The 12081-nt window shown below is 43.3% G+C and overlaps 1 protein-coding gene across 18 annotated transcripts in view; it reads left to right on the top strand.

Annotated features, from left to right (window-relative positions):
• The first annotated feature begins 7974 nt into the window (after window positions 1-7974).
• LIMCH1 (LIM and calponin homology domains 1) overlaps window positions 7975-12081 on the top strand; it is a 352720-nt gene continuing 348613 nt past the window's right edge. For 15 of the 18 annotated variants that reach the window (XM_081061235.1, XM_081061234.1, XM_081061258.1 and 12 more), the window contains exon 1: window positions 7975-8177. In XM_081061235.1, coding sequence (XP_080917361.1) covers window positions 8082-8177 — 96 coding nt within the window. In that variant the 5' untranslated portion in view covers window positions 7975-8081. The remainder of the gene's footprint in view (window positions 8178-12081) is intronic. The other 3 variants (XM_081061245.1, XM_081061243.1, XM_081061239.1) reach the window with 2 other exon arrangements.

Here is a 12081-nt window from a genome sequence, read left to right as displayed (position 1 = left end):
AAACAAAGCTGCAATGAACATTGGCGTACACGTGTCTCTATAGAGAAATGCTTTTATATTTTTTGGGTAGATACCCAGGAGAGCGATTGCTGGGTCATATGGTAATTCTATTCGTAATTTCTTGAGGAACCTCCACACTGCCTGCCATAGCGGCTGCACCAGTCTGCATTCCCACCAACAGTGTATGAGAGTTCCTTTTTCTCCACAGCCTCTCCAACACTTGTTACTATTTGTTTTGTTGATGAAAGCCATTCTGTCAAGTCCAATTTTCTAATAGTAATTTGTAAAAGTTTCAGACCCAGTAGAACCCAGATGTCCCCTTGTCCTCATTCCTCCTATAATGACAAAGTCAGTTTTTTTTTTAAAAAAGATAGAATTTACAGAGAGTAAAATGCAGAAATCTCAAATGTATATCTCATTAAATATTTATAGAACTGTACAACCACCAACCATGAGGAGGCAAAACATTTCCATCACCCCAGAAGAAAAAAAAATTTTAAATGTTTAATATGCTCAGTTTTAAGAAGTTAACATATCCACAAAACAAGAATATTTTGCTAAGAAAAAGCAATACTCAAAGGACACAAGCAAACTCTTAATGATAAAAGTATAGTTGCTAAAATTAAAAATTCAATGAAAAGACTAGAAAATAAGATTAAGGACGTCTCTCAGAACATTGAACAGAAAGACAAAAAGATGGAAATTATAAAAGAAAAGATGAGACAAAAAGACTGCCAAGATGCACCACTCCAACAAATAGGAGTCCTAGAAGAAAGAAAATGGAAGGGAGGAAACTTGGAAAGAAACGAGAATTCTTAGACTTGAAGAATGACATGACTCCAGATTTTGGGGAGTTAGTCACTGCACAGAAAATCAATAGTTCAGAAATGTTATCTCAGTATAATTTTTACTTGCATTTCTCTTAGGAAATAACCTTAACATTTTGTGAAATAGAATACAATTGAAAAATGAAAAAGATTAAAAATAAATATTTGAGCTGCCCTATAGATTGATTCAAACTATTTGTTCTAGATTACATTATCATTCATTCATCCATCCACTCTGCCCTTACTTGATGAGAAGCCATGGCAGTGCCAGTCTCAAAGAAAAGAACTGATTCCTACTATTCATCTATCCACAATACAGTATTATAGAGCTATGAAGAAATGGCTATCTCAGTGTTTCTCATTGTCGTCGACCCTGCAGGTCGGGACAGTCGTTGAATAATGTCCATTTAAAATAAATATAATACTTTATCCTGGACTCATTATGCTTTGTGAATCTAATAATTCATTATTTCATTAATTCTAAACAATTCTAGCCATTATCTTTTGAAATATTGCCTCTCCTTATTTTCTTCATTCTCTCCTTCTACAATTCCTAGGAATTATTTTGTGGGACAGTCATAGTCTTTTAACCCCTCTTTAATATTTCCCCCTATTTTCCTATTGCTTTATTCCATTTCATTTCCAAAGATCTATTTTCCAGTTCACAAATTCTTTCTTCACTTGTGTTTAACCTGTTCTTGAAATCATCCTTTGAGTTTTAAATTTATGACTACAATTTTCTAGTTTTTTTCATACTCTTTCATATTTGTGTGTCTTTTTTTATTATATCTTGCTATTTTCTTCTGTTTTGATTCATTATCCTATGTCTTTAATCTTTTAAACATTTATTTTGTAACCCTTATCTGATAGCTCTGTTAAAATAATTTTTGGGGAGCCTAATACTCGTATGGTTCTTAGTTGTGTCTCTTGAATTTTGTGTAAGTTATATGATTTTTGCATGCATTTTGTACCTTTAGATTGTAAGCTCATCTTTAGCAGAGTTTGCCTGTGGGAGTCTGGTGAGGCTTGGATAGAGAGCATGGCTTCCAAAGGGATTTTATATTTGCCTCTTCTGGGAGCCAACGAGGTCCTAGACCAAATTCTAAGTTAATTTCTTAGCTTGGGGGTCCCTGGATCATACGTATGTTGTCTATAAAGAGGATCAGGCTTTTGTTTACATATTCTCAAGAGAGATTCACCCATACCCCCCCAACCAGAGTTGAGGCCAAGATAATAAAGCTTCCTTATTTTCTCCTTCTGTAGTGGTGGTCCAATATTTTTTAGTTCATCCTTTCTCTATGGGAGTAGCGTGTGTGTGTGTGTGTGTGTGTGTGTGTGTGTGTGTGTCTGTGTCTGTGTCTGTGTGCTGCTTCTTGTTTCCAATTCTCCACATGGCACAGGCTCAGGGCCTCGACTTCTAGTACTAAAACCCTAACCCTAAGTTTCTGAGTCTAGCAGCCACTGCTCATTACATCCCTCCATAGGGCAGTCAAGGGTCAGTTCACAAGCTTACTGCTCTAGTTTTATATTTCCTCTCCATTTTGCCTTTTGGAGAATTTCTGCTAATTTCTTTTGAACTCAGCCATGCATGTGAAGAATATTTTTTATATGTTGTGTGGCATTTACAGGAGTTTTGTAGCAGGCAAATTATTCAGTCTGTCATAGTCTAGGAAATTGAAATTGTTGTTCAGATTATTTTTCAATGGCTTTCAAAAAGCAATGTTGAAGTCAAAGAATTTTTCAAAACCCTCCCTAAAAATTCTTATACCTACTTTATTATGTTGAGAATCACTATGTTTTGGGAACACAGAAGAAGAGGTGACTAATTTCAACTTGGTTGCTGAGGAAATCACCAGAAAGGTGACATTTCAGTCATACCTTGGAAGTTGAGTTTAGTATACTTATCTACCACCAACCAAAAGTCTTCAAAGTGTTATACACAATGAAATTTAGGGTTAGTTTTTGCCCAATTGATTTACCTCATTTTAGATGTTAATAGATATAAATATTTTAATACATAATGTCATCAAGGTTATTATTAGCCACTGATTTCTAAGTGCCAGGCAGGTGCTTTCTCAGTAAAACTAAGATGCAGAGAGGTTAAATAACATTTTCATTCATGTAACATAATGAGTGACAGGGTTGGATTCAAACTTAAGTTTGGCAACCATGAAATGAGCCCCACAGGGAGCTTAACTGACCAAGGGCCCCAGCTGTTGTGACCTAAACTCCACTGCCATGTTTTCATTGAGCTACACTTCCTGGCTGCTCCCAGCCAGTTACTAAATACCGCAGGGACACTAAAGCAGGATCCTTTCTGGGATACCCAGGACTCCTCTATGGCTCACCAACCTCCTGACGGCCTTGCGGAAACTTCCTTGGTCTGAAGGGCAACATACAATGCTTCTACCTGACCTTCCTTCTTCTCTTCACACCAGGTCAGACTTGCATTGTGTTCTGTCTGCTTTTCCAGCATTTTCTGTCTCCCTCTGCATTTTCTCTCAGTCGTTTCCCTAATGAAATCTTTGTGTCTTTAATTTCACACTTCTCAGAAGACCCAGACTATCACACTAAGTTTGACCTCAAAATCCATACTTTTACAAAAAAATAACTAAATGTGGACTAATGATCTGAATGTAGGAGTGACCAACTATAAAACTGTTAAAAGTAAATGCAGGCTTAAATCTTTGTGACCTTGGATTAGGTAATGCTTTCTTAGATATGACACCAAAAGCATAAGCTACAACAAAAAATAGATACATTAGACTTCATCAAAATTAAAAACTTTTGTGCTTCAAAGGACAGCACCAAGAAAGTGTGAAGTCAACACACAGAATGGGAGAACATACTTGCAAATCATGTATTTGATAAGGGACTCCTATCTAGAATATATAAAGAACTTTTGTAACTCAATGATAAAAAGAGAAATGACTCAATTCAAAAATGGACAAAGGATCTGAACAGACATTTCTCCCAAGAATATGTACAAATGGCCAATATGTACATGAAAAATGCTCAATCAACATCATTAGTGATCAAATAAATGCAAATTAAAACCACAATGAGACGTCACTAGGATAACTATAAAAAATGTTGGACAAAAACAAGTGTTAGCAGCGATGTGAAGAAATTGAAAACCTTATACATGGCAGGTGGGATTGTAAAATGGAGCAGCCACTTTGGAAAACATTCTGGCAGTTTATCAAAAGGTTAAACACAGAGTTATCATATGACATATGGGTCATATGATAACTCTATGTTTAACCTTTTGGCATATTCCCGAGAGAAATGAAAACATATATCCACAAAAACATGTATGCAAATGTTTACAGCAGCATTATTTATAGTAACTAAAAAGTGGAAACAGCCTGAATGTCTACCAACTGATGAATGAATATACAAAATGTGGTATAACCCAACAATGGCATATTGGTCTATAGAAAGGAACGAAGTACCGATACATGCTTGCTACATGGATGAACTTTGAAAATATTGTGCTAGGTGAAAGAAGCCACACACAAAGGACCACATATTGCATGATTCTGTCTATATGAAATGCCCAGAATAGACAAATGTGTAGAGACAGAAAGTTGATTAGTGGTTGCCAGAGCTCGGAAGTGTGGGAGTTTGGGGGTGACTACTAAAATGTATGGGATTTCTTTTTGGAGAGATGAAAATCTTCCAAATTAATTGTGGCAATGGTTGCACAACTCTGCGAATACATGAAAAAACATTGAATGGTACATTTTAAATGAGTGTTTTATATGGTATGTGCATAATATCTCAATAAATCTATTACCAAAAAAACAACAAAAAAACCCATGCTCTTTGAATACACTGTATCTCCCATTTGACATTTATCATAGTATACCTTGCCTTGTGGTTATTTTTTTTAATCAAAAAGTTATTTCATACTCCTCAAATAGTGATGACCTTTGGATTATGGGGTTTCTCTATTATATTTTTCAAATTTTCCCCAACAGACATATATTACATTTATATTTTAAAATATACAGAAATGAAAATGTCATTTCATAAACAAAATTATTAGATCCTAAAGGGAAAAGTCTGTGTCCCTTTGTGGATTCTTCTGATGCTAGTACAATCTCTTACACATAGTAGGTGTCTAAACAATGATATGTAAAAAAATATTGGTAATGGCATTATGGTTGAATTCTACTATGGTTGTAAGTCTTTGGGTCTTTGGTAACATACATGACTTTGTTATTGGTAATAGATTCAGAAAAAGCAGATGTTACTTTGTGATTATAAACTTAAAAGACATAAATATTTCCACTGACAGACAAAAGTGTTTTAGGTTGAATGCCAATTTTGATAGCAGATATTGTAGAGATATTATAATTTTAATCTTAATACTCATTTTCAAATGGATTCAGATATGTCGTTTAGGTCACCTGGCTTCCCCTCCTTGTTACTCGGTGCAGTGGAACCTGTGTTAGTGTGGCGTCTTGTGCTACGGTGTTTCCCCGAAAATAAGACCTAGCTGGACAATCAGCTCTAATGCGTCTTTTAGAGCAAAAATTAATATAAGACCCAGTCTTACATTATATAAGACCAGGTGTTATGTTATGTTATGTTATGTTATGTTATTTTATTTTAATTAACACCCGGTATTATATTATATTAAAGACCCGGTCTTTTAGTAAAATAAGACCGGGTCTTATATTAATTTTTGCTCCAAAAGACGCATTAGAGCTGATGGTCCGGCTAGGTCTTATTTTCAGCGAAACATGGTAGTATGCTGCCGTTATTTTGTAAATTATTTACTCTGCCATGTTTCTTCATGAAGACAAGATCATCTTCTGACTATATTTTATTAGCCCTTTCCCTCCTCTTATTTTCTTTACTCTTCTTTGTAACTTCTCTGTCCTTTCCTTTTTGGGAGGCAGGATAGAAGGGATGTTCAGTTGTCCTGTACTGGGCACTATTTGCCAAGCCCAGCTTTTGTCCTTTCGCATTCCGAAATCCTGTTTGCTCATCACAATGATTCTGTTGAAATATTGCCATTTCGACTTCATTTGAGATGAGGAAACTGAGGCACAAATTGTAAGTAGCAGAGTCTGGACTGGGATTGGCAAAGCAGCTTGGTGTGTGGTTAGGAGCAGATGTGGCGCCAGGCTGTCTGGGCTTGAATCTGGGCTTCACTGCTCACCAGCTGCGTGACACCCCTCTCTGTCTCCTGGTTTCCTCATAGGGATGATAACAGTCTATCTTACAGGGTTGGAATACGGAATGAGTTAGTCAATTATTTGTAATGCACTTAAATAGTGCCTGGCACTAAGCAAGTGCCATATAAGTGTTTTAAAAGTAAATAAACTGAGGGCTGTCTGACTCCAAAGCCGGTAATGGTGGAATTTCAGGCCTGCTTTTTGTTCCATCCCCCATTAAAGCAGCAGAATTGGACAAAGGCTAAACTTGGACTCTGAACAGGGAATAGAGACTTAGCTGCTAAGGCACCCACAGACTTCCTGCCCTGTTCTACCCCTTTTGCCAGCAGCCGGTGGAAAACGTGAATCAATTTGCTTTAAGTTAGCTACGAGTATTGAGCTATTACGCACCCAGGGCCCGGCTCACCAGTGGATGCCCATGCAACAAATCCTCACTGTGGTCTGGCATTCACCCTCTCCCCTTTTCCTGGAAACCTGGCATGCCTCTCCCATGTTATCATTCCCACCTGGTTCTTTCCTCACACACTCCAGTCATACTGACCTTTTGTGGGTTCCTTGACCCCCACCAAGCTCATTCCTACCTGAAGGCCTTTGCACCCATCTGGAAATATTTCCCCAGGTTGTTGCATGGCTAACATCTCTCCCATTCATGTCACCTCATCACCTCATCTTGTCAGAAAAACCTTCCTTGATCATCGGTTGGGCTGTCATGCAAAACAGAATGTATGCTCAAATAGGGGTGGCTGAAAAAAGTTTATTAAGAGACCATTAAGAGGAAATGGGCGGGGTGGGGAAACCAGAATGGGATGAGGAAGCCTTTACCACCACCAGGCCTGGGGAAGTGGGGTGTGACAAGAGGAAACAGGGAACCTTCAGGGAACGCCAAAGAGGCCCTAGACAGAGCTGCATGAAGCCTTTAGCAGAGTGGTGCAGCCAATCCCCTGAATTTTGCAGTAAGGGGCAGCATAAATACCCCACTACCCTCTCTTCCACTTGCCTGACCTCCTGCCTCTCTCCCATTAATGGAACCTGGACACACAGGTTAGTTCCCCAGGTGGAGGGTGGGAAGGTATTGGAAGTTATCCAACATTCCCTTTCCAGATCATAGTTTATCTTCTCTTCTACTCGCGTCTTCTTAATATATATCACTCTCCACAATTACCTTTTTTGGTTTAACGTGCTTATTGCCTGCCCCTCCCCCTCCTCCCCGCCAATGTAGTTATTTTGAAGGCTAGGACTTAACAGTTGTTTTCTTTTTTTCGTTTCTTTTTTCATCTCTGGTTCCTCAGCAAACTACCTCCGTGTCTGACACATCCCTAGCAGGTACACAATAAATATGGGTTGAATTAATTAATAGACTGGGACACAGGTAGCTTTGCCTGGAGAGAAAAAGGCTTTTAAGGATGTTTCTTTTTTTCTTACAAAAAGGGATCAGGTGACTGAACACTCCCTGGTGCCAGGTCAGAGGGCTGCCCCTATTGCCACTTCTGCAGCTGGAGGGACAGCAGGTGCGGCCCGGCCACTAACCGCGCGACCTCCGGCCTCGCTGCGGCAGCGCGGGCTCCCCGGGGACTCGTGCGCCCTATTCGGCGCGCGTCTCCCAGGTGCTGCCCGACCTACGCGCCCCTGCGCAAGCCGCCCCGCGCCGAGACGTGCGGGGCAATGGACCAGGCCCTCTCTGGTCCGGTTGTGGGCAGGGAGGGAGACACCCAGCGCTCACTCTTAGTTATTTTTAGTCGGTAGCTGACACTCCCCCCCCCCCCGCCCCGGTGGAGGCGGAGCGGCCCGAGAAGGTGGGGAGGAGAGGGAGCTCCCGGAGCCTCCGCGCTCGCTCCCGCGCGGGATTCGCAGCGAGGCCGAGCCCGGGCGGTGCTGGGAACAGCTGCCGCGGCGTCCTCCAGCAGCAAGCCGGGCTCTCCGCCGGGACCTGCGCCGGCGGGGGAGGGGAAAGCAGGGGAGGGCGGGCGGGCGGGCGGGAAGGGGCGGGGAGCGCGCTCCGGCGGCCACGGCGGCGGCCGTCCTCATCCCGGCGGCCCAGCACACGCGTGGACGTGGGGATTCGCAAATGGCTTGTCCCACTCTCGGTCTGGAAGCTCTTCAGCCCCTGCAGCCCGAGCCGCCCCCGGAGCCCGCCTTCTCCGAGGCGCAGAAGTGGATCGAGGTAGGTGCCCACGGATGGCGGGCGGTCTGGCAGGGGCTCCGGGAGCCACTAAGTCCCCCCCACCTCCCGACCTCCTCACCGCCACACACGGACGACAGTCCAGCCTCGCCACCCCTCCCCCCCTTTTTGGTGGGTTTTTATTTATTTATTTTTTTTTTGCCAGCTGCTCCGGGTCACCCGCCAGGGCCTCGGGCAAGCTGCGACCTCCTGGCGCTTTGGCACTGGAGTCTCGAGTGAGGGAGGGTGCGAATGGTGAACACTGCAGTGTAGCTGTGCGTGTGGGGGGCAGGAAGCATTCTCCTGCGCCTCCATCCCTCCTAACTGCCAGCCGCGCAAATCTCGGCTCCCGCCGCTTCCAGGCGCTGCCAAGGGAAGCGCAGTGCGAGCATAAGCGCTGCAAAGGCTCAGGAAGCGCGAGCCCCCAGAGTCCTTGTGGACACCGCATTTTGGGGGTCCTGCTTCCCTCTCCTGCCTTCCGCCTCTTGGCCCCCTCTCTGCCCTTCCGGAGCGGAGTTGGCAGTGTCTCCACGGAAGCGCATACCCACCAGAGCCTCTGGCTGTGTTCCTGGCACCGTGTCAGGTGTGAGGTTGGCACAGCGCACAGGGCCGGGGAGTCTGCAAGACCCACCTGCGAGTGTGCCATCTGCAGAGACATTGCCCAGCCACTGGGAGCCCCCACTCCACTCCAAAGGCGGCGGGGCAGGCTCCCAGGTGCCGGGTACCCGGCCCCGTTGGCATATTTCACTTCTTAAATGACTCGGTGGCAGGCCAGGGAAATCACTGGAGCTCTCGGCTCAGTCCAGGAAGCGCTCTCAGAGGTGATCCTGATTCTCGATGTCTATCTGTAGCTGCAGCTTGGTGGCCCTGTGCTCCCGAAATGACTTGTCTAGGGGGGTCGGGACGCTTGAAGGGCGCGAGGGGGGAAAGGTGCCCCGCCATGATCCGTGTAACGAGGCTGTGTCTCTGGGCGGCCTTTCGTGAGGCTTAGTGGAAGGCGAATTTGACCCTCTTTTTCTCAGTGCCAGGCAGCCCTCCTTGGCTGATAGTTCAAAAGAAGAAATGGACCGCTAAGTCATGACCCAGCAATGGTGAAGCCCGTTAGTAATCGGACTGTCACTTAGTGACATCCCCCTGTGGCACCGCAGATGTGGCTGGGATAACAGCTACAACGGAACAGATTTAAACCTGCTGAGCTGCTTGCGGAAACCACGCTCACTTAATGTTGCTTTAATGCTCCAGCAGAGGCCTGCACCTTACAGGGTTAACCTGCTTCACCTAAGCAGGAGTGTTAGGCAGAGTTTAGAAACCGTCTATTTAAAAATAGGGTTAAAGAAACAGAAGAATAAACCCCAGGTTCTCTTGCCAAAAACCTGTTATGTCGCTCACAATTTGCTAGCTCATGATCAGATGAGAAAAAGACCTTGGCTTTTTATTTTTGATATGTGCCTTGGGGTGTGACAGGTAGTCTTTCTTTCCTGCATACTTGGGCTCACAGGACACCCAGGAGACATTTAAAAGTCGCTGGCTTAGTTGAGAGTTGCAGAGCTGTATTTTTCATGTTCTTGAACTTTAAAATTCTCAGGAGAGATTTTGGATGTGGATGGTGGTCAGGGGAGATATGACAGCAGAGCACTCTTCACAATTCTTGAAGGCTAGTGGTTTATTTTCAGTTTCCTTCATTGTGAGTAGCACTGACACACTCTGCTTTAAAAAATATATTGTGGTTTAAGTTGCATACAGGAAGGTGCACAGATCTGAAGTGCACACCTCCATGATTTTGACATATGTATATACTACTTTAGCCTCCACTGAGGTCAAGATCTAAAACACCTCCTTCAGCCCAGAAGATCACCCTCTGTATGGAAGTGGTAGTATATTTCAAGCTAATTATTATACAGTCCAGAATAACAGCTTTTGTCCTGGTTCCACAGGTTTAAAAGAAAGAGGGGCTTCCTTAAGAAAAGGGACTCCCCGCGTTAGGCCCTGCAGACAGTTTGGTGTTATTCTTGATACTTTACCGTGTACACCAACTTGAGAATATGAAAACCTGAATGGGGCATGCATGGCTTTATGACTAAGCGGCCGTGGCCGTGGGCTCTGCTCTGCGTGTGCATTATTGAAGCGGCCTATCGCCTTTCAATTGAGGAGTTCGGTTTCACGGAAAGGAGAGCTTCCCCTCCCCAGCTGTATAAAAGGGTATTTGCTCCAGGGAGAGATAGAGACCCCCCCTCTCCTTCCTTCCCCGAGGTTCCTCTTGAAATGTAAATGCCCTGTCTGCAAACCGGGGGAACCCAGAAGCAGTAACAGATGGTTTTGCGCGCAGTTGCTGGGTGAACAAAGATTCCTGGGCCAATACAGCAATAATGTAGTACTTAGTGCGAGCTGCATTCCCGGGGGTATTGTTATCTCGAGACAGTTGCACCTCCTTTTGGGGGCCCCATTGTCTTCAGCAACATCCTCATTGGCAGGGCTTTGTTTTTCAGTTTTGTTCAGTTGGTGATTAAATTTCCCACAGGCTCCCCCCGCCCCTTTTTAGTGGTCAAGAATTTCACCCTTTCAGAAAAATGTTCCCTTGGGCTTAGCAGGTTAATGAGCAAACTTTGCCGTTTGTCCTCATCAGTCCTTAGTCTTCCTTGAGTCTCTGCTTGGTGAGAAAACTTAAGGAACAAGCTCCTGGAGATAACTTGTTAGTGAGGAATTTCTCGGCCTGCAGCCTTGGCTATTTGAGGGCTGTGTCACTGGGCAGGAAATGGTGGCCCGGGAACCTTGCTTACACCTCCCCCTCTCCCTCCCTCCCCCCCAGCTTCTGCCTTAGCTGGCAAAGGTGAAAGCCCTAATGGAGGTCAGAAACCATGTGGGAACAGTTCTGTAACACTCTCAGTGACTTTTTTATAGCTGTAGGAACAGGCTGCATGTCTTAATGTGGGTTTTGGGGAGCGTCCCAAAGGAAACAGCAAACTTCAAGTATTAACTCTGGCTACCAGCAGGCAGAGGCCTGACTGACTTCCTTCCACATTCCTTATCTAGAAGGCCTTCCTAAGCAAAGGGGCAGTAAATACAGTACAGTGGTTAGGTCAGACTTTGGGGTTGGGCAACCTGGCTTTGAATCCTGGTTCTACTGCCTTCTAGCTGTGTGACCTTGGACAGGCTGCCCAAGGCTGCGTTTCCTCTCCTTTCAGTTCTAAATATTTTCTTTGAAAGCTAGCTCTAGCTGTTTACAACAACAAAAATAACAAAGAGATATTGTTGAAAGCATCTGTTAAAACAGGAGTACTAATAATAGTTTACCCACCTCACAGGAGTGTTGTGAGGATTAAATAAGTTAACGCTCTATTTAAAATGCTTATAATAGTACCTAGAACTTAGGAAGTAGTCTAATGGTTAGTATTATTACCATTAATATTACTGTGGCTATATTTATTATTACATTACTAGTGCTATTACCATCACCATTACTCTCATTGTTAATACTACTATTACTGCTGCTGTTGTTGTTAATAATAACCAGGGCGGATTTTGAAAAAAAAATTTCAGAAGCCTAAGTTTCTAGCATAAATAATATAATTCAATTACCTCCTGATCTCATTCTGTTATCTTTACCTTATTAACTCCAGATACCTGGACCAGAAGTTAAATAGATACTATATGTTACTCTAACTTGCATTACAAGATTTAGGGATCAGAGGAAAACCTGTAATATCTACTCATAAAACGACCTGGTAGTCCATTAAGGCTTAGAAAATGATGCCTCAATATTTAATTTTAATGCATAGTCTTTGTTACCAAACTCCAAGTAGAATGTTCACTGCCTCTTCTCTTGCAGATAATCCAGTATTAAATGATTATATATACATAGTGGTTATCTGAATACTTCTCTCTGATGTAGCAGTGTTTTATTCACTGA

This window comes from Rhinolophus hipposideros (genome assembly GCF_964194185.1).
Source record: "Rhinolophus hipposideros genome assembly, chromosome: 1".
NCBI lineage: Eukaryota > Metazoa > Chordata > Mammalia > Chiroptera > Rhinolophidae > Rhinolophus > Rhinolophus hipposideros.
The sequence above is the reverse complement of the archived record's forward strand: the minus strand, read 5'-3'. Positions and strand labels throughout refer to the sequence as shown.